General features: G+C 40.2%; 1 protein-coding gene across 1 annotated transcript in view; it reads left to right on the top strand.

Annotated features, from left to right (window-relative positions):
- Window positions 1-25713, top strand: part of epha10 (EPH receptor A10) — a 125892-nt gene that overhangs the window by 97453 nt on the left and 2726 nt on the right. Inside the window, exons 6-17 of the mRNA XM_026300212.1 lie at window positions 401-525; window positions 3188-3497; window positions 4925-5033; window positions 12902-12957; window positions 16526-16651; window positions 17678-17863; window positions 21009-21070; window positions 21612-21728; window positions 22182-22268; window positions 22680-22832; window positions 25174-25364; window positions 25475-25639. Coding sequence (XP_026155997.1) covers window positions 401-525; window positions 3188-3497; window positions 4925-5033; window positions 12902-12957; window positions 16526-16651; window positions 17678-17863; window positions 21009-21070; window positions 21612-21728; window positions 22182-22268; window positions 22680-22832; window positions 25174-25364; window positions 25475-25639 — 1687 coding nt within the window. The remainder of the gene's footprint in view (window positions 1-400; window positions 526-3187; window positions 3498-4924; window positions 5034-12901; window positions 12958-16525; window positions 16652-17677; window positions 17864-21008; window positions 21071-21611; window positions 21729-22181; window positions 22269-22679; window positions 22833-25173; window positions 25365-25474; window positions 25640-25713) is intronic.

Genomic DNA, 25713 nt, shown 5'->3' with positions numbered 1-25713 from the left:
CACACATGCACTCAGACAAAGACACGTACTCAGTGTTTGTTCATTCATGGGGATTTGGAGTTTGATGAAGTTGTCTTCTCTGACACGTCTCAGCTTCAATAATTAATCCACTTTATCTTTCCTATCTACTTTGTTGCTTTCCTCTCCTTAATGTCCGAAATCCACACTTCTTGCTCCCCTCATATTTTTTTGAACACAGTAGGGCATAATGGCTGTATGTAATGTGTGCGTACGTGCGTGCGTGCGTGCGTGCGTGCGTGCATGTGTGCATGTGTGCATGTTCCCGAGACTTCAAACTCTTTCTGCTGGCCTCCAGATGCTACTGTATTTATATTGAATGGAACTGGAATCCACAGCCTCATCTGTTTTCTTCTTCTCCTCTTCCTCCTTCTGCCTGCAGCACCATCTCTGATCAGTGAGCTGCGAGCGGAGAAGATTGAGCAGAAGAGTATAACTTTAGTGTGGAGGCAACCCTCCTACCCAAACAGCAGCCGCACCGAGTATGAGGTGAAATACTATGAGAAGGTAAATCAATCATCGTTGCTTCTTTTCTGTTATTTACATGACTAATCAAGACTTTTCTAATTATATGATATTTTTTCCTGATATACAACAAATTATGTAATACAGTGGCATAAGTTGAAGACATTTCCCATTTGCTTTTTAAATTTGCATATATGTGGATCAGTAAGTAGCAAAATGCTACAGATAGGTTTGGGTTGGATAGATTTATCTTTTAAAGTTTATCAAGTTTAGATTTCAGGTATAAAACGTTCAGGGCCAAAATGTATTATAATTTGGGTTGCAGTTCAATGTCTTACTGACAGCTGTGAAATTTGGTACACCGTGCAAACCCCATGATGAATCACACTCTACAAAGAATGTACACAGAGGTGGAGCAAATCAGAGGGGGTATTTTTATAACCCTTTCCATAAGATCAAATCATTCTCTTGAGCTGCCAGCTGCTTTATGTTTTTGGTCCATTAAGGGCCAATAATGTAGAAACCGGAGCCCATATTACTGATACATTTACTTTTGCTTTTACTTCATCTGCCTTATCACGCTAATTTAACAGAGCGCTTAGTCAGATTGTGGCCACCCCATCAACAGTCATAGTCTTCACAGTAAATCTGTCATGCACGTAAAGCACAGCTGTCATGCTCACGCTTCATCTTCATACGCTGCATTTTCTGGCAACGCCAGGTCTTTGTATTTGACTGTGTCTCAATCTCACCAATTTTCACACCTCCTTCTCTTCTCTCTGCTTCACCATATTTAATAAAGCCCTGCTGCTTACTGCTCTACTCCCACATCTTTAGCAAAAGAAAAATGATTTAGAGGAGGGCTGGGGAAGGAAAATCTTGAGCAAAGAGAAGCGATGGCAAAAAGGTGTAGAGCGTTTTGAAAGAATGAGAAGCCTATGTGATAACTGAGGCGAAAGGTTAGAGAGGGTGTTAGGAACAGATGAGGAGAAGATCACTTGATCGAAAATCGCTTGTAAGAGCACAGTGATAAAAAAAAATGAACAAAGGTGTTTTGCAAGAGTAGATGCAGATGAGGAGCAGAATGAGGGAGTACAGTAGATGAATGGAGAGAATGAGGGATGGATAGAGGATAATTGAGAGTGGGACAATATAAAATGTTGAAAGGTCATGGAATGAAAAGGCAATACAACTACAGTACAACAAAGAGCCTATTAAATCTAAAATATAACTTTGCTTACCAGCCGTTTTCTGTCTCTTTTGTATCAAGATGCAGCTTTACATGAGCCCACATATTGCAGTGTTTACTGATATTTAAAAAATCACTAGTTATTCATCGAAACACTCATCAGTTTTCTGCATAATAACAAATAGCATGTCCTTGACTATAATAATGAGTAACAACGATCATGACTAATTGTGATTAATTCACAATTTATTCATAACTCAAGATTCTAAGTGTTGTCACTGAAGGCTGTTGTTGTTTTCCTCCCACCAGTCCTTTGTGAGAACTGCATGTGTTCTCCTTTAGTCCTCTCCATCCTCCTCTGTTCTTCTGTCCTATCTGTAACATATTAGCTCACTCCACAGGAGTCACTCATTATATGATATCTGCCTGGCCCCCTTTGTCTGTTTGACTTTCTGCTTGCTTTATTTCCATTATAATGCAATTCCAGTCTTGGATATACATGGGCAGAATTTAAAGTCTATAGCCATGCTGGTAATTATGCATAGCTGTGCATGCATTAACATACTCTTAAGACTAGATACATTAGCTGAAGGTAATGGGAACATCATTTGTTTTGCAGGTATTTGGTTATAAAGTAAATTACTGGATATATTAGAGGTTTTACCTGATGGTTGCACCAGATGATTATAATGAATTAAAGTTATTACAATTAGTCCTGAGTAGGACAAGAATGTCTTTATTAAATTTGTAGTAATCCATCCCATAGTTATCAGGAAACTTCAACGATAATCAAAAACGTTAGCCTTATTGTGCCACTGAATGAAAAGTCACATGATCACTAGAATAATTAGTATTCATCTTATTCATCCTAGATTTCTGTTTCAGAATTCATGGCAGATGCCTCCTATAGTTGTTAGAGTGTTTCAGTTTAACCTCTGAAATCCTCACTACGTGTAGTGTTGTGCATAAAAAATTGTAATCACTTTGCTATGATAGCCCCTTTTCATCTTTGCATATAAATCGGATTTATTATCAAGCCTTCAGTCACTTGGCGGGATCGTACTGCCATGCAAAGGCATGATAAACAAACATACCAAAAGGACCATGTGCTGGAATAAGGCAGATATGGGTAATAGCACTGAGCAGGTGAAAACAAACATAGAGTCATGGTTTTATTTCTGTCTGTTTTGTCATTATTTTTTTTGAAGTGCAGAGTGATGTGCTCTGTGTGGAAACCAGGTTAAAGATTGTAACTCCTCAGCTTGGCCTGGAAAACTTTCTGACTCTTTGAAACTATGTCTGATGCTTTAAAATGCTGCTGCTCTCTCTCAATAAATGAAACATTACTAAGCCATTGATTTGGTTACAAAACTGTCTCGCACTTCCCTCAGCATTACAAACTGTGCTGTGGTAATGAAAAGGCATTTCACAAATGGATTCCACCTACTTGTCTGCCTCCTCCATTCTCCTTTTCTTTGTTTATTCTGTCTCTCACTTCACTTTCTCTATCAACAGGAACAAAAAGATCAGAGTTATTCTACTGTGAAGACTGCTGCCACACGGATCAGTGTCAACAATCTCAAACCTGGCACCACATATGTCTTCCTCATCCGCCCTATCACCACACCGGCCCCCTCCTCACCCCTGTCCTCCTCCTCGCTCTCATCTTCTTCATCCTCTGCCTCCTCTTCCTCCTCCTCCTCTTCTACTTCTTCATCTTCTTCCTTATCATCTTCCTCTACATCATCATCATCCTCGTCCTCCCCACCACCCATCGACTACGGCGCGTACAGCGCTCCCCTGGAACTACAGACACTTGGCGAGTGTAAGTAGCTGTTTTACGCACCCCCACCCCCTCTTAGCACCACCAGGCAGATTGGGATAGGGGGTTTGTGTAGGCACCTGGCCAGCCCACACAATGAGGCGTGCTGCTAAAGTGAGAGATATAGGGAGAGACAGAGAGAAGATGATGTGAATGTGTCTGAGATTATGTGTGAAGATTTAAGAATTTATCAGTAAGCTGTGAAATGGTTCTTCTTTGTGCACACTGGAATCATGTCCCTTGTGCCACCTAAGGGTCTGGATGGGAGTCTGTGTGTAGATTTGTGTCAGTGTGTGTTTCCCGCCTTGTTTTGTTTTAAAAATATATTTATCAGGAAAAGCAAATTCTTGAAACTTTAAATTGAGCAGCCAAGCTGCTCCACACACTTGGCCAAAGACCAGTCCTACCAAGGTTATTTTAGCCTGTTTTCAACAGATGTAGTTGCAGGCTCCTTTGGTTCGCTTTAGGGTGAAAGCACAATAGCTTATTACATAATGCATATTCTACTTTTGCCTTTGGCTGGATCAAGTGTCAAATAAATAATGATCTGACACTCAAAGACACAAGTCAGCAACACAGAGACCTCTACTGTCATTTATGAAAACCAGACTTTCAAAACCTTAATCACACAATTATGGGATTTATCTGAGACTCATGCATTAGACTATTATAACTATTAGGAGGTTGATTATAAGCAAATAAGATGAGCTGGCAGGTGCACACCTGTGATAAAGCTTGTACACATTACTTGTCTTTGGTTAATGTTTACTGTTGAGGATTATTGTTCGTTTTTGTGAAGCTAACTAATAACTACTACATGCTCTGCTATGTCCCAGGTTAATAAGAACTTCTAACAGAAATTTGCAATAATTAACAGTGTCAGTAATGTTAAACCTAAAAACAAGTTAAATTACACAATAAAATAGAAAATTGAATAAATAAATTAAAAATCTCTAAAAAATCATAAATTTATTCATGAAACTAGCAAACTGGTATCTGCAAATGAAGATATAGTGATGTGACTGAAAATTTCAGAACAGCTACTAAATGGATCTTTGGATGAGATTGGTTTGAAAATGACATCAGTTTGACTACAACAACAACAAAATATATTCTGTGTTTTAAAAATGCAAGTTTTCATTTCTTTTCATTTGAAACAGTTTAGTAAAACCCAAGGTATGTAAATATTTCATATAGTATAATATAAGACAATCAAGTATGAATAATAGAAAGGGTTGTGATGCAGTAGTACTGCATCTGTATACTGTACATGCACTGCATTCTGTCTGTTAAACTCTTTAGTTATGGTGCAATTATGAGCATGTACAGTGCACAAATATGCCTGTGGCTCTTTGCCTGGCTAATAGTTGTTGAGGACTCAATACAGTTAAGGTGTTTTTGTTCATTTGAATGTGTTTTGTTATTTCCAGTGGCACTGGCATCCAGCGAACAGAGTCCAGTGGTAATCATTGTTGTCGTGTCTGTGGCCGCCCTGATCATGCTGCTCTCCATGGGAGTTGGACTGCTCATCTGGAGGAGGTAGATATCAATTCACCTGCATAAACACACACCCAAATAATCGATTCACTATCTGTCATTCTATCAGTCTCAGGTTTTAATTTCCTTAGCATGATCATGATACACAAACACACATGTACAGTCTATCACATACTTAAATGTCCCGTGCTGCTTTGTTGTAATCCATATTAGCGTAATCCAGTGATAAGAGGAGTTCCTCTGTGAAAGCAGTGTGCAGTGACACTGGTTAAAATTACACGATCCCCATTCATTCTCATCGTCATTTAATATGCAACATAAAGAAGCCAGCCTGATAATCGGGCTGTCAGCACCAAGGGGAAAACGTTGGCTGGGTCCAAACCTTCTTTGATCTGTTTTTTTTTCTTTTGGATGGGGTTCATAGTATTTTGTGATCTAATTAGTTTTTACATAGAGAGGTGGGAATTGTGAAACAGTAAAGAGATAAGAGGCTAAATCAGTGTCACTTGCAGATGGCCCGTGGTTTATGCAGCCCAATAATTTGCTCTACCTCTTGAACATACAGCCTGGTCACATGTCTTTTGTGCTTTTAATTATAAAAGTGGGCAGTCATTATCTGCTGTCATTGTTTCACAAACTTTTAAACCAAACCAAGTCACAGGTGACCACAGTGACTTTGACACCACGGCTGTGACCTGTTTTTGCTGCATTCTGCTCTTGTATTAAAAGATTCTTTAAATTGAAGAGTTTTGTAGCGGCAGGAAGAGACCGTTCAGGCTCCAGAAATCATTGTGAGAAGCTTTATTTTCAGTGCTAATAGGCCCAAATATCGGGTCAGTGTTTAACAGTGCATGGACTGTAATGACCAACATAAAATTAGGTTAAGCAAAGCCATTATATGTTGTAATAGCATTTACAAACTGTAAATCAGTACAGTTTAAATGCACGTCTCTTAGATTTTCTACAGATTTTGCAGTTCCTAAGTACACATTGCTGCACATTAGCATTGCTGTCACAGTAGTACCTCTAAATAGACTGAAGAATGAAATCACTACAAAATAGTCTGAACTTCTTCTGATGAACAATTATTCTACTTATTTAGGTCAAATAGCTGCATGAAATTGGAGTCTGCTGTTAGCAGAATTAGCTGTGGGAACATTTGAGAAGACAAGCATTTGCCCATGGTTGCTTCAAAATTATAGGATGTTGGAACTAACTTGCAAATCAGTGCGGGCCTTGGTCCATTTTAATACTCAATACATTGTTATACATAAACATAATAAATGATTAGTGCAGAATAACAACACCTGCCAAGTTTGGACCTCTTAACTTAATAGCTCCTACACCATGGAGACTGAATCATTATGTATATATCAACCAGTAATTAAGACTTTTTAAGTTTAAAAATAGAATCATTTAATTTCTTGGATTTATCAAAACATTTGTATTTAATTTGAATAAATGGAAAATGCTTATACTATATATCTGTACCCCCAGTTCCTTTTAGTTTTTTTCAGCACGTTATCACAGACATTTATGATACTACTAAAGTAAACTCATACAGTACACAATCAATCAATCAACCAACTACTCAATACACTCCTTGTTTCAGTACAGCTACTCTGGGTCATCTTAGGCATTTAATGCATGTTTTATCATCTTATTTATTGTACTCTACATCTTGCCCATATACTTGCATGCTTTGTTCAGCTGAGCAGATAAAGTGGGGGGAGCACATTTCTTCTTGCAATTCCAACCTTGCTCTTTGACTACTGTCCAATTCTATATCCTGCCAGCTCGCCTCACACACACCCACACAGAAACACACACGCTCACAAAATTCATGTCATACACTCACACATTCATCAGATGAGTAGGGAGCACATATCTCCTCCTACTCACTTAACACACATACATACATGGCCAAAAACACAATTGTTTTTTTTTTTGTTTGTTTTTTTCTGCATTTAATTTGGCTGGTATTCAATTGGAGTCTACACAGTGAGATTTTCCGACACACTGTGAAAGCTTTGGTTTCCGTAGTTTGTGCGGTTTCTCTTTTTTTCCAGTTACACCTCTTATCCGGATAAACTAAAGCAAGCCTTTTCCACAGGTACATGTACCTATATAAAGAGGGGATTGTGATATAGAGACCACCAGACCATTTCATGATACACATAAGCAGTGCAATGATGGAGCCAACCGGGCGTAGAAATGGGTTCTATTCATTCACAGCAGCACCATACAAACTAGTGCTGTCAGTCAAACATTTAGAAAGAAGTATACCGGAATAGATGTACCCACACCAGGTGAAGGCAACAGCACCACAACAGAAAAACATGAAACATGCAAAAACTGTTACTCTCAGTACGCACATACACACATACATCTATTTATATACATTCTTGCTTTGTGGAAGACTGTATCACCCCCTTACGCACAGCCTAGTACTGAATAATAATGCTCATCTTTCTCTCCTTTATTTTTGTCACTGCATTCATTGCAAGTGGTCTCCATTGTTCATCACTACTGGACCATTAATTTGCTTCTCATGTTTTGCATAGAGACAAAGAGAGAATGGCTTGATGCCTCAATTACCATGCTCTTGTATTTGCAAAAGACAGCCAGCTCCTGGATACAGCTGGAGGGTCTCAGTTACATCGATCTGCCTTGTCACACAGGCACACGCAGATAAGTCCAACTGTGCACACATGGCACAGCATCGGCACAGGCGGCCACACACACTTAACGCAGCCACACACACTTAGGGCGTTACATCTACAGATACACACAGCGATACTCTGCACAGTCCTCAACCGCCACTTCATCAGAAATTCCAGCTTCATTTCTCACTTTTAATGTAAAATATGTGTCAGCAGCTCTAAAATGTGGGTGTGTATCTGTTGTCCTACTTCTCAACCTTTTCTGTCCCTATCGCTCTAAAGTCCAAAACACACAACATACTGAGAAAAGGCATATATTAGCATGTGTGCATGTATGGACTCACCACACTGTAAAAAAATGTACCACAGTCCCATTTCCTAGTTTTTTTTTTTTTTTTTTTTTGCTTGTTGATCTGTGACTGCTTTTTCTAAGTTGTGTTCTCTCTGTGAGCACATCCCAGCTCCGACTAACAAATGGTTGCCATGTTACTTGCTGTTGCATGGTCAGTGTGTTTAGACTTTAAACTCTTTCTCGCTTCTCTGCCACAATTCTGGCAATGTAAATTGTAACATATTTAGAACCGCCACTGAGAATAATAGTGGGATTAAAAACGGACTAATGGGTGAAAAAAAAAAATCAAAGAAGCACTTTGTGTTTTCCTCTCTTTCAACCTATTTAGACACCGTATCCCATCACTTACACACACATAGCTACACGCACACACAGACACAGAGTTCACTGGTGCCTGACAGAGGCTGATAGAGCCAGAGTTCCAGGGCATTGCCCAAACATTCTCCAGGAAGCCCAGGCTTGACTGCTCTGTGCAGTGGGATTGTTTACTCTTCACCAGGCACACCAATGCATGTGTGTGTCTTACGGTCGAGTGTGCGCATATATCTATGTGTGGTGAGCGAGTTGTAAGTTATCAAAAGCAGGAGATGGAGAGGAGATCAACAGGAAAGGAAGAAGTGGGAATTAAAGCACAGGGTCATCTCATGGGTCCATTGGCTCTTGGTGACAGAGTGACCAAAATGAAAGGAGGGAGAGATGGGGAGGCCAAAAGAAAAGGTCTCGAGTTCACCAGTGCAGTTTCCTGCGACTTTTACACATCAATACTTTCATGTTTCAGAATGCCCCCACCATCCGACACTGACACCTTCCACTTTAAATGTGAGTTTCCAAAGGGCTTTGTATCAGTTGGAAGATGTGTTGCAATATAATCAGCTATAGGGACATAGGGAAAATGCTTACAGTATATAATCAGCAAGGCTCACTCTAGTGAGGAAGAAGCAGCTCTTAACAGTGAATAAAAACAAATGTGTCAGCACATAAACTGGAGTCCTCATGGATAAAACTTATGATGGATAAAAGTTGAAATGATTCTCTGAGATTTCCTACATTTCCATGTATTTTGCCCTATGTAAATCCAAATTCCCCTCTGCCTCACTTTACCTGTCAACTACAATTCAATTCCTATTCTCTTACCTATTATTCATGTTATTTCCATAGCCACACTTTATTTTAGTGGAGAATTCAGGTATGAAAAGAGCCAGTAGTGAAATATACTTAATTTACATTGTGTCATTTCCTTTTGTGCTTTAAAGCTCTGTCCTGAAAACACAAGTGAGTCAGCTGCATGTTTAATAATTCTATTGAAAATTAGCAAAAATTTGAAATTTTCCATATGAGGAAGGCACAGCTAGTGCTGAGTCTGTCTAAATCATGATGACCTTTTGTTTACAACTTTTTGCAGTGATATTGTATAAGGAAAACATGAAGATTCTTCAAATATTCTATATTTCAAGGCTTTCTTCCAAAAATAATGTGACCTGTATATAGAGTGCATGTCAACTCATCTGACAAATTTAAAGCATCCAGAAATTTCATTTTACATGATTCCTTTTCAAAGATGAGTCCCAAGGTAAAATTACATCATAAAAATATTAAATATTAATTTAATACAATAGCCTTTTTCCATTAGGGTTCATTTGCCAAAGACCTTGCTATGCCAGTAACTATGCAGGCTAGTAAAAAAATGCTCTCCTACTTATTTATCTAATTAATTGCCTTCATTCAAGGAGAAATGCAAATAAAAGACTACGACACTACAATGAAAATTCGTGCCAAAATTAACATTTGATGAGTCCGAGCTGACAATGACAGTATTTGGCCAGAATCTTGAGTGTTTTACCATCCAAAATTTAATTATGCCATCTGGTTTGTCCAAATTGTGAAAATAATAAAAAAAAAAGATCCAAAATTCCAATAGATTACTTTTTTTTTTCTTTTTTTTTAAATAGAGTATATGTTCACATGGGAATATGATTCAGGACTATCATTTTTGCATGTTTTCTTGGCAACATCCACCATACTCCAGTAATAACATTTGACCTGAGAAAATAGAATCCATCAACCCAAAGTTATGTGGACTGACCATCTCTTAAAGTAATGCAAAGAGCCAGGATTGACATTGGCACTCCCCCTCCTCTCCCTTGTTTTCTTCCCAGCAGCGTCTGCTCGGGCTCCTCCAATGTAACTCCTGCTAGCGTGGTGCTGCTCTCGACCTCCTTCTCCACTCTTCCTCCTCCTCCTCCTCTTCTCTCTCCTCTTCCTCCCTTCACACAGCGGATGCCCAGGTACACTGGCATGCCTGCACTCCCCTCCTCCACAACCCCTCCTCACTCTTTCCCCCCCGTTTCTTTCTTTTTTATTTAATTTCCCAGGTTTTCCTGCCATCTCTTCTCTCCCTCTGTGCTTCTTTTATAGTTTCCAGTTTCCTTATCCCAAGAGGAGAATAATAAGCAAAAAAAAAGCTGTTTGGCCCAATTCTATTTATACCCTCACTGTACTGTGCTTCACCATGATATGAAATGAACTTAAAAATGTGATGGAGACTCTTTCTGTTGAATTCATAGAGAAAAAGAAGCTATCTAAAAGAGCTACTCTGCATCTTCTATTTCATTTTCATCACATCTGTGACATTTCAAAAGAAGTAATAGAAAAGGAATCAAGTCATGTGACTTTCCCTTCAAAAGTCTTCTTCCTTATTTACCTTTTCAAAGGCTTAGTTACCTTCTTGTCTCCTCGCTTCCTTTATATCACTTGATTTGTCCCTTTAACTGCAGTGTTCTTGTTCTTCTGCTTACTGTTTTGTTCACTTGCTTCTTGTCACTCTCATAACTCATCCTGCTGTGTGTTCTAGCTACAGTTTCCCATCACTGCCTTACTTCCTTAGTCTGTAGCATCCGTTCTTGCTCTGCACTCCCCACTACCATCCTTTCTTTTTTTCTCTCCTTGCTTCTTCCTCTGCCCCTAACCATATACTTTATGGGTTATATGCTGTGCCTCTTCAACTACTGTATATCTCCTTCCTTGCATACCCTACTGCCTAATTATCCTCTTACCCTAACCTCTTATTTTCTTGTCACTTCCTCTGCCTCTCCATCTCCTGACTTCCTTACATTTTTTCTCAATGATTCATCCCCTGCTCTGCCCTCAGCCCTTTGCCATGTCCTCCATTTGCTCCCTTATGTCACCTCTAGCCTCAGGTGTCTTGCATCTTGTTTCTCTTGGCACCTTAATACCCTCCATCCTCCATCTCCCTACGTTCTCCCCCCTCTCCCTTACGCTGTGCTCCCTTATCTATTAATTCCTGTCTCCTCTCCCCTGTCTGGTATCTCCTGCCCTGAGGAGCTGTGCAGTGCATGTGTCTGCTAGTGTGTTTTGACAGACAGGGTCCTGACCTTGTCTCAGAGCCTACTGCTACACAGGCTAAGGAATGTGTCAGGCTCACCCTCGATCACATCTTCCCCACGCAAATACTCACATGCACATGCAAAATACCATAATCCTGTGAACACACTCATGAAAGTGGTTGTGCGTACATACTTGGGCAAACCACCACACAGGTCTAAAGACATCAGCATGGATGTCCTCACCCTGTATCTTACCCAGTTTATCCACCTCAAGTTCAGCAGTCCTCCTGTCTTAAAAGTGTAATATTTCGAATGATCTATTACCAGAAATGGACTATAGTTTTCATAAATATTTTTTATTGGTGTTTAATCACTGGAAAATACCAACTGCAGCATTTTCTTAATTTAAAAATGAGCCTGTTAAATCTACACAGGTACCTGTCTCCTTTCATAGAGGCAGCCGTATTGCACCGCCATGTTTCTACAGTAGTGTAGAACGGACAAACTCAAGACAGGGGATCACATTTTGCTTTCTTTTGTCATGACACCTCAGGGCCACTTTACCCTCCCTCATACCTTGTGTTCTGCAGTCTCACCCCTAGATGTCGCTATATCTTTCACTTTTTACTGCACCTTTAACTTTGTTTGAAACTCTTGTAACCAGCCAAAATAATTATGTTATGTGTTGATTGTTGATATAATATTCTTGCAGATATGTAGTAACATGCAAACACACATGCATAATGAACCTAGTAAAACCTGCAGTAAATAAATGAAGGCTGCTGAGCTCTTCAGAGAAAAAAAAAAGACACGGACACCAGCTTCACACTGTTGTATTTTCATTGACTGTATTTCTAGGTTATCTTTATAATAGCCTATATATTGTCAGCAACCTGTTTGTCAGAAGAACATCTGATGTATTTTTACGATCAGTACTTTCTTTAGTTACTTGGTTGTATCTGTCATGGTTTTCATCACTCTCTCTAATCCAAGTGAGTGCAGTGCAGGACAGCCAGAATGTGTGTTCATCGGTTGTTAAACTCTCATTTATAGTTTGTGTTTGTGTGTGTGTGTGTGTGTTTCAGTAAGCCTAAAGAGCCAAGTTTTCCATCTGCAGTTAAATTGTAGAGAACTTGCTCCTTTTTAGACCCCCTGTGGTGGCCAGGAATGAGACATAACACTGTGCATATGTGTGTCGAAAGTATAGCTGCCTATGTGTTTTCATCTCTTTCATAAAACCTCCATCATGGTGAAGCCACAATAGCGTATCCATTCCAGGCCTATCAGTGTGTGTCTGTGACTCGTTTTGTCAAATTAGGCGGGATTTCTACAGAGTCCGCCTCAGAACTTTATGGTACTCATCAGTGCCAGCGCATCAGGGATCTTTCTCAATGCTTCTCCGTATCCTTTCCATCTCCACTATCAATACTTGTCTTCACTTGCTCTCATCTCACAGTTATTGCACATTCTATATAATCTATTACATTGCAAGATAAACAGTGTCTGGGGTTTGTGTCTCTCTCTGATAGCTGTCTTTGTTTCTCTTTGTAGACAATGCGGCTACAGCAAAGCTTCTCAAGAGGGAGATGAGGAACTTTACTTCCAATGTAAGTGATCACTCTACTATGTCACGAATGAGTTAGAGTGTGTGTGTGTGTGTGTGTGTGTGTGTGTGTGTGTGTGTGTGTGTGTGTGTGTGTGTGTGCATAAACTGTATGAATTTATGTTCAGTTTCTGAGAATAGTGGAGGAATCTATCAGTAAATGCTTTGTCTTTCCAGTTCCACGTGCTGGAATGCATGTGAATATACACACGTATTCCAGATGACTTTTAAGTCATTGAATAGTGCCACGGCATTAATTCTTAATTCTGAGTGCATGCTTAGCCAACTCTGAGCACACTGACACACTCCATTAGGTGGTGTGTGTGGCTGAGTTTGATGGGTAGAAATTGAAATCAGGAGGAGGGGGAAGATAACGAGCCGGAGAAGGAAACGTGTGGAAAAAGGTCCAGAACAAGGCGGGCAGCAGCAAAGGTTGTACTCCCTAAAAAGGACTTTAAATGCTGTTGCTGTACATGATGTTGTACACGGCTGTAAATGTTACTTTAAAAAATGTTCACAATGCTCTCAATAGGCTTTTTGTTTGACATTGACAGAATGGAAGTAGTTTGACGTATCTCTTCCTGTGTGTGTTTAAGTGTATGTGCACCTCTGATTTCTTAATGTAGTGGATGTATCTGTGTTTTTCGAGTTTTCTCATGTGTGTACACAGTTTCTTTTCTTTCAGTTTCTCTGTACATGTGAGTGGGTATGAGTACGTGCATGCTCATTTGTGTTGTTTAATCCCCCAGCATGCTAAGCCCTCTGGAGAGGTTTGGAGCACTATGCCTGATGAATAATGTGCCGAAGTCATGTGGCTGGGAATTAAATCTGGCCAAAGACATGCCAACAGCTGACAAGCATGCAGCACACACAGAAACACACACACACACACAGAGTGGCCTTATTTTCAGACACACCTTGCTCTGTAGAACACAAAAACACACATAGATAGGCACAGTCTTATCTAACTTTCTATTCTGTGGTTGTGGACTAGTACCACATACTGTCATGGTGCTGCAGGTCTGCCTGTCTGAGAACAGGAAGCGTGTGAGGTAATGTATCATGTAAACCCAATTTTCTTTTTTTTTTTTTTTTTCGTGCCCATCTGTTCGCCTGCCAGACTCTTAAAACACTTTCCACAACTATATATTTACAGGGAGGGACAGGGGAAGAGAGAGAACGAGTGAATAAATTAGTGTCTGAGTAATAAAGTGGAGGAAGAAGGAGGAGGAGGAAAGGGAGGGGAATGAGTGAGTGAAAGACAGGGTAAGAGGGAAGAGGGATGGCGTGTGAAGAGGTGAGTTGGCAGAGATGGAGTGACTTATAAGTGACATTGCTCAGAACATTAGTTATGTGTCAAAGTCTGTGACATAGAAACATGAAAGAGAGGGGATGGATGAAGGAATCAAGACGCAGCTGCAGTATTCATTAACAGACCAGTATTAGAAATCAGAAATGTAACTGTAAGAGACAGAAAGAGAAGGTGTCTGGGGAAAAGAGTGGAGAGGGTCAGTGTGGCACCAAATAGAGTTTGTGGCCTAGAATGAAAATATCTGGGGCTTTATTGTCCCCACAGTCGCTCATGGCAGTGACACAGTTAACCTTAAAACTGAGAACTTACAGACCCAATGAAGTGCATGCATGTGTGTGTGTGTCTACGTCTACAGCAGTACAACAGTGTGTTTGAAACCTCTCTGACAGAAAAGAGTCTTCGATCCTCCACTCAGCCTTGACCTTGAGTAGAAAAGGTTTCATTTGCTTGATAATTGGACTTTTAGCATTATTTGTGTGTGTGCGTGTTGGTGTCTGTGCCTGAGAGTGTGTTTGTACAAACATGCAAACGTGTGTGTGTGTGTTGGATCAATAAGCTGTTATGAGGCAGCTAGAATCCTCAGGTTTATCTGGAGCTGTAATAACATTTCAGAGCCCTGGCCTGGCTGCTGGGAAAGCTACCAGGCCTTTTCCCAGAAGATTAGACTTAATGTGGAGTAACAAGGGTCAAAGTTTAACTAATTGAAAACTGTACCCCATTGGTTAATGGTTATTGGCTGTTGTTTTTGGTTATAGGCTTTTTTCGGGGTGCTAGTTTATTTGCTAGCTGTTAGTATTCTGTAAATACAACAGGCAGTTGAATAAAGAAAACAAGAGGCTCAATGAGAAACCAAGTAGTCAGCGTCAATCTCACTTTCAGCTGAAATTTTGAGTCTTGTCCCATTAGTGTCACTACAGGGATGCTGAAAGAAGTTAGTAAAGTAATGGCAATAATAACCTTTTTTTTCTTTAGAAATGAGAATGTAAAATTATATATTCATTTTGACAAATTTAGAAACCAGTTTGGCATTTTTAGGAATATTAAATTAATCTGAATGTTTTATGCTTACAGGGCTGTTTATCAAAGTCACTTTGCAAATTGATGATGTAGGATCATAATATTTTTATACTATTAGATATTTTTGCTGAGGTTCCTAAGCAGCTGTCATATTTGTGGGGGAAGGACTTGGAAGTTAGATCCAAACTCTAAAGCCAACAACAGAAACAGCAAGTACAGTGGCACTAGGTTTCTCTGCTTCAGCATTTTACAGTCTATTATGTCCTGTCCCAGTTTCTGACTGAACATTATGTTATGTTTGTGTGTGTGTCTGTCATTTTGCATATAGGTGTGTGTGTGTGTGTGCGTGTGCGTGTGCGTGTGCGTGTGCGTGTGTGTGTGTGTGTGTGTGTGTGTGTGTGTGTGATAGTGAGATAATGTTTTGAAATAAGCAGAAAAGACAAAAAGCCTTGAGAAAGAATCCTATGATCTGACTAAAGCCTTGTGGAGGAAACCCAAAGTCAAGTCAGATTTGATCCTTTGATCGTGGTTTTTCTCTCTGCTTCTGTAGTTCACAAGGTCAAAACAAAAACTGTGGATTAGACAAGTTATGAATACATGTAGCAAAGCTTTACCCTCATCCTAAATTGTTTTTTTTTTTGTTGACATTACCACAGACAACTCGTTAACATGTCAGTGTGTGTATTGAACACAGGCCCACAGTGTTAGTGGAGTTAGATAGTAAAAATGGTTCAGTTATTTCAAACATTCAGGGTAAAACTCAGCTACTGATTTCAGCTTCTGGATCAAAGAGGCGATGGCTTCTTCCTAAATATATCATTCTGCTGTAATGTTCCACAATCATACAGAGAAGAATTCTTTGTGGAAGGAGGCAGAGATACCAATTTCTCCACAAAACGATACAGACATGAGAAATCTTTGCTTTGTGTTGAGTGAGGGGTACCGCTGGGGCCACAGACATCTCTTTATGTAACAACACAGATGGTCAGCTAGTTGTTTTTATTTGCCCATACACAATTCAGTGGCATCTGAATCAGAGAGTGGTTCCTTTTATGTGTTTCATGTGGACATTTTGCTGCTGAGACTTTTATCTTGTGCTCTTTGTGCTATCAAGCACCGAGAACCCCAAATGATGTGCCACCTCACAGGATGTGATGAGGTTTTGTGTCTTATATATTTGACACATTTGTTTTTCTGAACATTGTCCTATATCGTTTCTTTCTGTTTGCCTATGCCATTCCAGTCAAGATTCCAACACGGAGAACTTACATTGACCCAGAGACCTGTGAGGACCTGCTGCAGGCTGTGCATACCTTTGCCAAGGAACTGGACAACTCAAGCATTAAGATAGAGAGAATAGTGCACACAGGTATGGGACTTTACAAAGTAAAACTCTGCAACTCTGCAACTCTTTAAAGTTGTTCTTTTTAAAAGGTACCTTAGCAACATAGTAACTTATTTTTATTAAAGATTTATGAGACAGAGCTTTTAAAAAAAAATGGTCAAAATAGTAGTGAAGATGCAATATGCTGACTATATTTCCCATAATCCACCTCAGTATCATCTTTTATTAGACCGTCCATGTCAGATAAATGCCCACATAACTTCAGAAAGCTCCCTTCAGAGCCACACTTTTTCACAGGCTGACTAGTACTCCCTGCAACAAGAAAAATAACTTTCATGTGTAAAAACAGTGCCATAACCCTTTAAATCAGAGTATCATATTTGCTAGACAAAAATATAATTGGTAAGGAGTGTATCACACAGTAGAAATGATGAAAAGTGTTTTTCCAAAATGGGAAGAAAAGAAATAAAATGCTTAACCTCATACAATTTCTGTTATCTAATATGAAAATCACAGCATGACCAAAGGCAGCAAACAGAGCAGGGATTATCCACAGTTGCAGCAATCCTGAGGCAATTTTCTTGCCCTTTCCTCTCAACCTGCCTTGAGACAAATTGGAGAAACCAAGTCAATCAGTCTGGCAACTTACTGATCTTTGCCAAAAGCCAGTTGGTTGTCATATTTGCTTTCTACTTGATGTTCCACTGTTTCACCTGCACCCTTCCACATCTTTGATGTCTCTTTGATCCCTTTGTATTTCATGTCTCTTTCTCTCAATAGTGTCTGTTCATTTGCGTCATCTCTCTTCCACCCCGCTGTGTTTGTATTTCTTCTTCTGATTCTGCTCCAACCTTTTCCCCTTTTTTCCTGATTCCCACTTCTGTCTAACCCGTGAATTTCTTCTTGTTTTTTTTCTTCTTTTCCCAGATATTACTCCATTTTATCACACTGGACAGTTCATGCAACTTACAAACCTTTCTCCTTTCTCCACTCTCTTGTATGTTCAACTGATGGAGATCATGGCATCTGTTTGTTTGTCTCCCTCTTCAGGTGACTTTGGAGAGGTGTGTCGTGGCTGCCTGAAGCTGCCCAGTAAGAGAGAGCTGCCAGTGGCCATAAAGACATTAAGGGCTGGCTGCTCTGACAAACAGCGGCGATCCTTCCTCAGCGAGGCTGGCATCCTGGGGCAGTTTGACCACGCCAACATCATCCGACTGGAGGGTGTCATCACCACCGGTAGGGTGAGAGGGAGAGAGCACACATATAAGGAAGTGTATGAGGGAGGTTTGGGAGGAAAACTGTACCACTGGGAAAAGAATAGGGATAGTATAGAGTGGGAAAGTCCTGGACATCCAAGTATCAAGTGGAACAGTTTGACCACCTTCAGTATCATAAAAGGGGTTCATCACCTCTATTAACAAAGGAAGTGAGGCTTTAGGACCAGCAAAAAAAAAAAAAATTTAAAAAAAGGATCTGGAATTTGACCATTTCAATATCACACGTAGGGAGGGGGTCATCAGCTCTGGTAAAAGTATAGAGAGAGATGAGAAGAAGGCTGGAGCTGGAGCAATGGCAATGGACATGAGAAGAGAATTGGCGAAGTGCAGTGGGCCACTCTGATCACTTCAATATCACACACGTGGAGGGGGTCAGTGCTCAGAGCGAAGAGGACCAGATGAAAGAATGGGGGAAATCTTGAAGAGTAGAGAGCAGGGTGGCAGGATAGATGCTGTACATTAGCAGCAGCCAGGCTACATCAAGTTCCATTTCCTGCTGACAGATAGCAATTGAGGTCCTAGAGTGAAAACTGGATAGAAGGAGGGGGAAGAAAAAAAACTTGGTCAAAAGAGACATGAGAGACAGCAAAGATGAGGTAGAGGTTAATGGGAATGGCAGGTGAAGGGAGAGGCTTTAAAGAGTTTGTGAAGTTTTTGTTACTGCCGCAGTGATGCTCAGTGTGGTGTTTGTGTGTGTCAGTGTATGTGTGTGTGTGTGAGTGTGGGCATGGTGCCCAAACACTCTGTGCTCAGTAGGATGGCAGCAGATGTGCAGGGTACAGTAATTGGTGCTAGAGACCCAGCGGGGCCTTGAGATCTACTCCTATCTTTCCCCACCATCGCACGCACGCACACACACACACACACACACACACACACACACACACACACATATTTGCACATAACTTATGTGCATGCTCCCTCACACACATACAAAAGCAGTCCCCATATGCTCAATTTCTCTTTCACTATCATTGGCACACATACACACACACCTGTTTCCTTGCCTCATCTTTTGGCATGTAATCGCAGATCCGTGCACACAAACAGTAGACACACATCCACATACTGATAGACTACAAATCACCTGCTTTACATCACTTACCCCCCATCACTCAGCCTCCCCCCAACCCTCCAGCACACCTAACTCACCTGCAAACAGCGACCTCCTCCTCACTAATCCTCCCTTCCATTCACCATAATTCAAGGCCACATGAAAGCATGAGTGTGTCCCGTTAACAAGGAAAAGTTCCTCCTTTTCTTTCTATCACTACATCCTCCTTTTTTTTATGACCCACCACTGGCTCCCCCCTCTTACTGGCACTTTCAGCATTACAGGAAACTGGATTATAGGAAATGCAATAAGGTGATTTGTTACCTAGCAGGAGTATTGTTTTTGGAACTTCATATGCTATACCTCAGTGGGAGAAACAAAAAAAAAGTGGTGAGGCCAGCAAATGAAGTTTTCTCTGTGTGTGCTTGGGTTGATGATCTTTTGATCAGCACAGGAGCTATATCTGATGAGATTATTAAAGACTCCAAATTATAATTATTTGTAATGTACATTATGTATCTGCTCTCCAGTGTGACTGGTGACTGTGCAAGGTCACAGTTAATTTATTTGAACAGTCTGCACTATGTATATGCCTTTTTTCCAGTAATGACCCCTAGGTAAGAGATTCACCACTTGAATGAACCAAAAGAATATCAGCTGTGGAGAGTAGTATTAGTTTTAATGTTTGATGTTACAAATAGTAAGTTAAAAAATAGTTAGAAATGTGTGATGTTTGTGTGCTTATACTATCTTCAGCCATTTTTATGTCAGAATCAAAGAACAGTATGAGAAAGAGATATGTGTTCTTACAGCAACACCATCAATTTACTGAGAAAGACATGACAGATCAACAGCATACAGCCAACAAATAGATTCAATAACCCATAAAAATGTATTGATAGTCAGTCCTGGCTCACCTGGCATAATCCAAAACATGACAGGCCCACTCTGATCTGAGAGTTAAGATGCTAAAATAGACATCAGAGCCTATTTTACCCTCCCTGACAAAACAGAACCAAGGTGAGTACCTCTCCATTTGGTCGATGTTTACATTAGCTGTTTTCTTGAAAGCCAATTTGAGTATGATAAAGTTGAAGGGTTTGTTTTGCAGAGTTTGTTTCAAATTAAAACTGCATATGACTCTGGCTTTCTGTTTGTGTGATGCAGCAGACAGCACCTACTGTATTACTCCCTCACTCCCTCCATCTCTTCTCCGATCTCTGTCAGACACTCAGTTTTTCCTCTCTCCCTTTCCATTTCTGTCAAGATTTGAAAATACATGTGACGTCCTCTAAAATACAGCATGTTTCTCTCAGGTAAACACGTGACATAAATGATACATTTCTTTTACCTTGTTTTTAGCTAAATGTAGCTGTCATTCCAGCCCTGTGCAACCCTAAACCTCTGATACACTCTCCAACTCGTTCCGTTTACACAAAGACTGCTATTATGGCAGTGTTTCTGTGCTGACGCACAGTCTGCTTGGTAACCTTTCCAAAAAGCTTCCTGAAAACCCACTAATACTGTCAGGCTATGAATTGTGGATATTATAATGTAGAGTTATCCTTTTGCAATATGCCTGTCAGGAATGGATACGTATTTCTGGATATCAAATTGTTTACATATCTGTCCAGCTTTATCGTACTGCCTAAACCTCCCGTTATCCACTCTCTCCTTCAACCACTGCATTCTTATATTCCTTCTGCTGAAACGCTGTGGACACACAGTGTGTATATGTGTGTGTGTGCATACAGTATGGCAGTGCCTGCCTATTGACCTGTGTGTATTGTCGTGCAGAGTTTGACTGTGTGAGTGTGTGAGAGTCGTTAAATTTGCTGAGACAGCCAGGGCAGCACACAGGTTCTCCCGGCTTCACCACAGTTCACCGATTGAAGAATGGCTTTGCACAATGCCTGCTGTGCTGCCAAGAGGACTAGACTCACTTTGCTCTCTCTCTCTCTCTCTCTCTCTCTCTCTCTATTACCCCTTTCACTTTCCTTTTTCCCTTGATTACCACAAGTTTACCATCTTGGTATGTGTCTTTCTCCAGGTAACACCATGATGATCATAGTGGAGAGCATGTCCAATGGATCCTTAGATTCCTTCCTTAGGGTAAGGGTTTACTATGACTTATTAAATCTTTAATCTAACAAAATAAAGCCTCATTATTATTATTATCTTCTGCTTTTACAAACAAGGCATTTTGTTCTGATAATCCTAAATTCATTACTATTATGGTACAGTCCTAGGGCAGCCATATTTCTGCTTATTACAGTAATAAAACAATAACATAATTAACAGCACAAATGGAATGATTCTGCTCAAAATTGCTGTAAGCTTCTATAAACTGTTATTGTGCCCCTCTGCTCTGTGAACCACTGCAGCATGGTTTATAATGATATGAATTAATGGCCTGTTTGTTTTTATCCTCCAAATAAAAAGATTCAGTTCAGTGAGCACAACATTGTTCTGTGCTGCCGTTTTTTGTTTTTTTTTGGGGGGGGATTATTGTATTCTGGTGCACTCCTTATTTTCTCACCCTCACCTTCATCATCCTGCAACATTCTCCAGTTTTTTCTTCTCTTCACCCTGTTCTTCTTCTTCCCTTTCTCTGGTTACCTGCCCCCTTTCTTTCTTTCCATCCTAACCTCAGAAACACGAAGGCCAATTGAGTGTAATGCAGCTGATAGATATGCTGACTGGGGTGGCATCCGGGATGAAGTACCTCACTGAAATGGGCTTCGTTCACAAACGGCTGGCTGCACACAAGGTAAGGGAGCAGGTCGGAGGAGATGATAGAGCAGAGCGTGTGGGGTGATGTATTTTTCAGGCTATTCCAGGTGGGTTATAGAACACGATTTGTCCTTGTCTGCAAGCATCTCTGACAATGACTCACTGGTTATTTTATTTTATTTTATTTTATTTATTTATTTATTTTTGAAGAATACATGAAGCTCAAATTGATGAGACAATACTGTCAAAAATGGTTTTGTTACCTCCCAGTTTCACTGTGTTTGTTTTTCCTCAACGAGCCTGTCTGTCAAACTGCAAATGCAGTGGTCATGTGGTGGAAAATGAAGAACAGGATCATTTGTTCTTGTAAACAATCAATTGTCCCAGGTGTGATAAGAGCTTTGCCCACCAGGGTGATGAACGCTCATACTGAGATTGTTTCCTCTCCAAAATGTTACCCGTGCTAATCAGTTTATTTTCCCAATCCCAGGTGCTGGTTAACTCCAACCTCGGCTGCAAGGTGTCCGGCTTTAGACCTCTTCAGGAGGACAAGATAGAGGCTATCTACACCACACTGGTAAGAGGAAATCAGGGTGAAAACATATGCATGCACTGTAGTTAGGATGTCAACTCTGCTGGATATTTTAGATTCTGTATTTCTACTCCTAATTAATGACACTCAAAGTGGCACATAGCCTGTTGGTAGGAGTTCACACATGTGGTGGTGATATTTTTAATGAGCCTTGCACCAAATGAGAGTTAACGCATGTCATGTCACGTTCAGTTAAGGTTGTATAATTAAGCTTTCAAGAATAAAGTAATGTTCAGTGCTTAATTTTCCTTGTATTATTTGGGTTCTTCTCAAGGAGAGCTCACTCTTCTTTTGATCTGCTAAAAATATCTTCAAAAGCTTTTCAAAGAGAATATTAAAGCTTTACTTTTGTGAAATCCTAACACCTGTTTACCTCTTACCTGCTCTCTCTTCTAGCATGGAGGGAAGAGCGTGGTGCTGTGGACTGCTCCAGAGGCTATCCAGTACCATCGCTTCTCCTCAGCCTCCGATGTCTGGAGCTTCGGTATCGTCATGTGGGAGGTCATGTCCTATGGAGAAAGACCCTACTGGGATATGGGCAACCAAGATGTAAGTGTGGACAGATAGATTGGAGGATCCATTAATCTCTCCACATATTGCCTTTATTGTCTATATTGCTCCTTCCCTTTTTCACCTCCCTGGAATTCTCATTATCAATGAACTCTATATCCATGCCCAGCTTGGATCTTATTAAACGAAAGCCAAGAAGCTGCAGGGCATAAGTCCCCCTCTTTAAGTCTGCATCAGCTCCATGACCAATCCTGTTTTCTCTTAAGGACGCATTGACCCCCTTCCAGTGGCCTCTGCCTCTTCCTCAGTGCCATCCTGTGCTTAAAAGTGTTGAAAACCTCTCTCCAAAAATTCATTTTCCTTTAGCAGATGTAAACTGGTCGCTGTTAGAGACCATCCAGCCCACAGGACCCTGCTGTTTCACTTGCAACCTGTTATTTCCAAGTCAGTGTGGGTGGGTCATCTGTTTTGCTGTCATCACTCCTACATCTTTGTCCTTCAAGAAAAAGGTTGTTTTTAAAATTCTACTTCTTGGCATAAGTCATGCATCTGAAAGGATGATGCAAGAAACAGACAAGGAAACAGGCGATTGGTACTGGCAATTTTTCTTTTCTTCCTTTTTTTTTTTTTTTTTTTGATATTAACAACATGTAAGTCTCACCAAGGATAGTTATCATTTATCCTGAGTTATTATCTTTCATCAAGCCCAAAAGCTTCCTCATGCTAATACGTTCTAAAATTAATGTCATCAGAAAATAATGCCCACACTGCAGGCAGGCTCATAGTTGAGTATTAGCATGTTCCATTTTTGAATGTCCAAAATTAATATGCATGAGTTATTCAGAAGGCACAAGAATAGCAAGCCATTTTAGAGACCCCTTTTTACACTGCCCTTTCACAAAATAGAGGAAAGTTTCCTCTCAACCTGGTTCATATTATCAAACTTTCCAGTTGAGAGGGCAAAGGTCAAACTTGTAAAGCACCAGGGATATTAATCCACTTTAAACTGATACATTATATCATAACGGAATTGTTGGTTAGCCTGTCCACCCGTGATCCGTTGTGCCCTTTACCTACCGGCTTTGATTAAATGGAAAATGTCAAACGCTGAAAAGCATTTTATGAATGCTCTTTAGTGAGATAGGAGCTTAAGGGGCTGAGTGGATGGTGGAGTGGGGCACTGGGTGGAGAGAGAGAATGTTTTAGGAAATAATGCTGCTGAGGGATGTCATTTTTGTGATTATGCTCTGACTATATTTCCTTCTTTCAGGATATTGTATTTCTTAGTGATTTAGGAGAAGGTTGTATTAGATGTCTCCAGATATTTTGAGAAGAAATTTCTTTTCAGGTGTTATAGAGAATGGATTTTGAATGAGAGACAACATTAGTTTGATAGAGGAGCAAGGAACATTGAGGAAGTCTGGAGGGATGTTTTCAAGCTCTGCTATTTGTCGACAGTAGGGTTTCAAAGGGCTGGATAAAAAATATTGAGCAGAGATGAATCACTCTCCTGGACTCCTATTGCATTTAGTTACGTGTCTTTCAGAGTAGGTCAGGTATCACCTAAAGCATTTCGAAAATACATACTTTTATGGTCCATTTAATCTCTGTAATTTCACTTCTATTTTAAACCCAACTCAAGATTGTTTTTTAATTCACAGGCCTAGGAAATGTTATGTTATAGGAAATTAAAAAATCATAATACAGTTCTCTGCTGTGAGAACCCTGATATTATGATATCCTATTAAACATCTAAGGTAATGACACAGACAGTGAATATCATGTAAGACATCGTATTGTCATGACTGACTGGTTTTGCATAGTTTCTGCAGGAAAACCTCTGTTTTCTCTCAGATAATAGCTGTCTATTTGCTGTGAGATTCTATGTTTTGTAGTATATTTAGTCAAGATGTTATTGCAGGTTTGTATTCAGCTTGTGTTAATTAGGTTAGGAATATCTGTGAAAATGTTCTTTTGGTTTGTTTTTTTTTCTGAGTTGGTGCTGGCTTGTGAAGTGACCTTAATTTTAAAAAAAATGAAAAAGCAAAATCATGCAGTTGAACATTGTAGGTGGTGCAGTAATGACAAAATGAAAACACCAGCATGTTTTCCCACTCCTTTTTATACAAGTAGGACCTATACTGTCCAGCGGTTTCTATTCTTGGCAACGAAGCAGCTCCACTGCTTTAAGTACCTTACTCAACTTTTTTAAGTAGGACAAAACTTTTCTACATTCTTATTCTCTTCCCCCATCCTGCCCCACCAGTCAGAAACATACTCTTTGGGAATTCCTCCAATTATAGAATAACTACTGGAAAATCCTAGTGTGAATTCCAATATTTCTAACCTGATTTTATTGATTTGCTGTTTCTGTGTGTAGGTGATAAAGGCCATTGAGGATGGTTTCAGGCTGCCAGCTCCAGTTAACTGCCCTGCACATCTCCATCAGTTGATGCTGGACTGCTGGCAGAAAGAGAGGACAGAGAGACCCAGCTTCAGCCAGATCCATTCAGCCCTCAGCAAGAGCATTCGTTCCCCTGATGGTATTGGTTCATCCACACTGGCACGCAGGTAACATTGAGGTGGTATATTAGAGGCTCAGTATATGTCTGTGATGTCTGTATACATTAATTTCCAAAAATGTCTTGTCTCTGAACTGTCACCCCCTACTTCTCCTCTAGGACCCTGAGTTCATCTATTGCACTAGCAGAAAGGCCTCTCCCCTCTTTCCCATCCTTCAACTCAGTAGGAGAGTGGCTGGATGCAGTGGACATGGGCCGATACAAGGACAACTTCACTGCTGCAGGATACTGCTACTTGGAGTCTGTGGCACGGATGACTGTACAGTGAGTAGCTTCATATAGCATCACCTGTGTGACTTTCCTGTGTTAAAGAGGTTGGCCAAGTGCAACAATAAGAA

Source organism: Mastacembelus armatus, chromosome 11 (assembly GCF_900324485.2).
Source record: "Mastacembelus armatus chromosome 11, fMasArm1.2, whole genome shotgun sequence".
Classification (NCBI taxonomy): domain Eukaryota; kingdom Metazoa; phylum Chordata; class Actinopteri; order Synbranchiformes; family Mastacembelidae; genus Mastacembelus; species Mastacembelus armatus.
The sequence above is the reverse complement of the archived record's forward strand: the minus strand, read 5'-3'. Positions and strand labels throughout refer to the sequence as shown.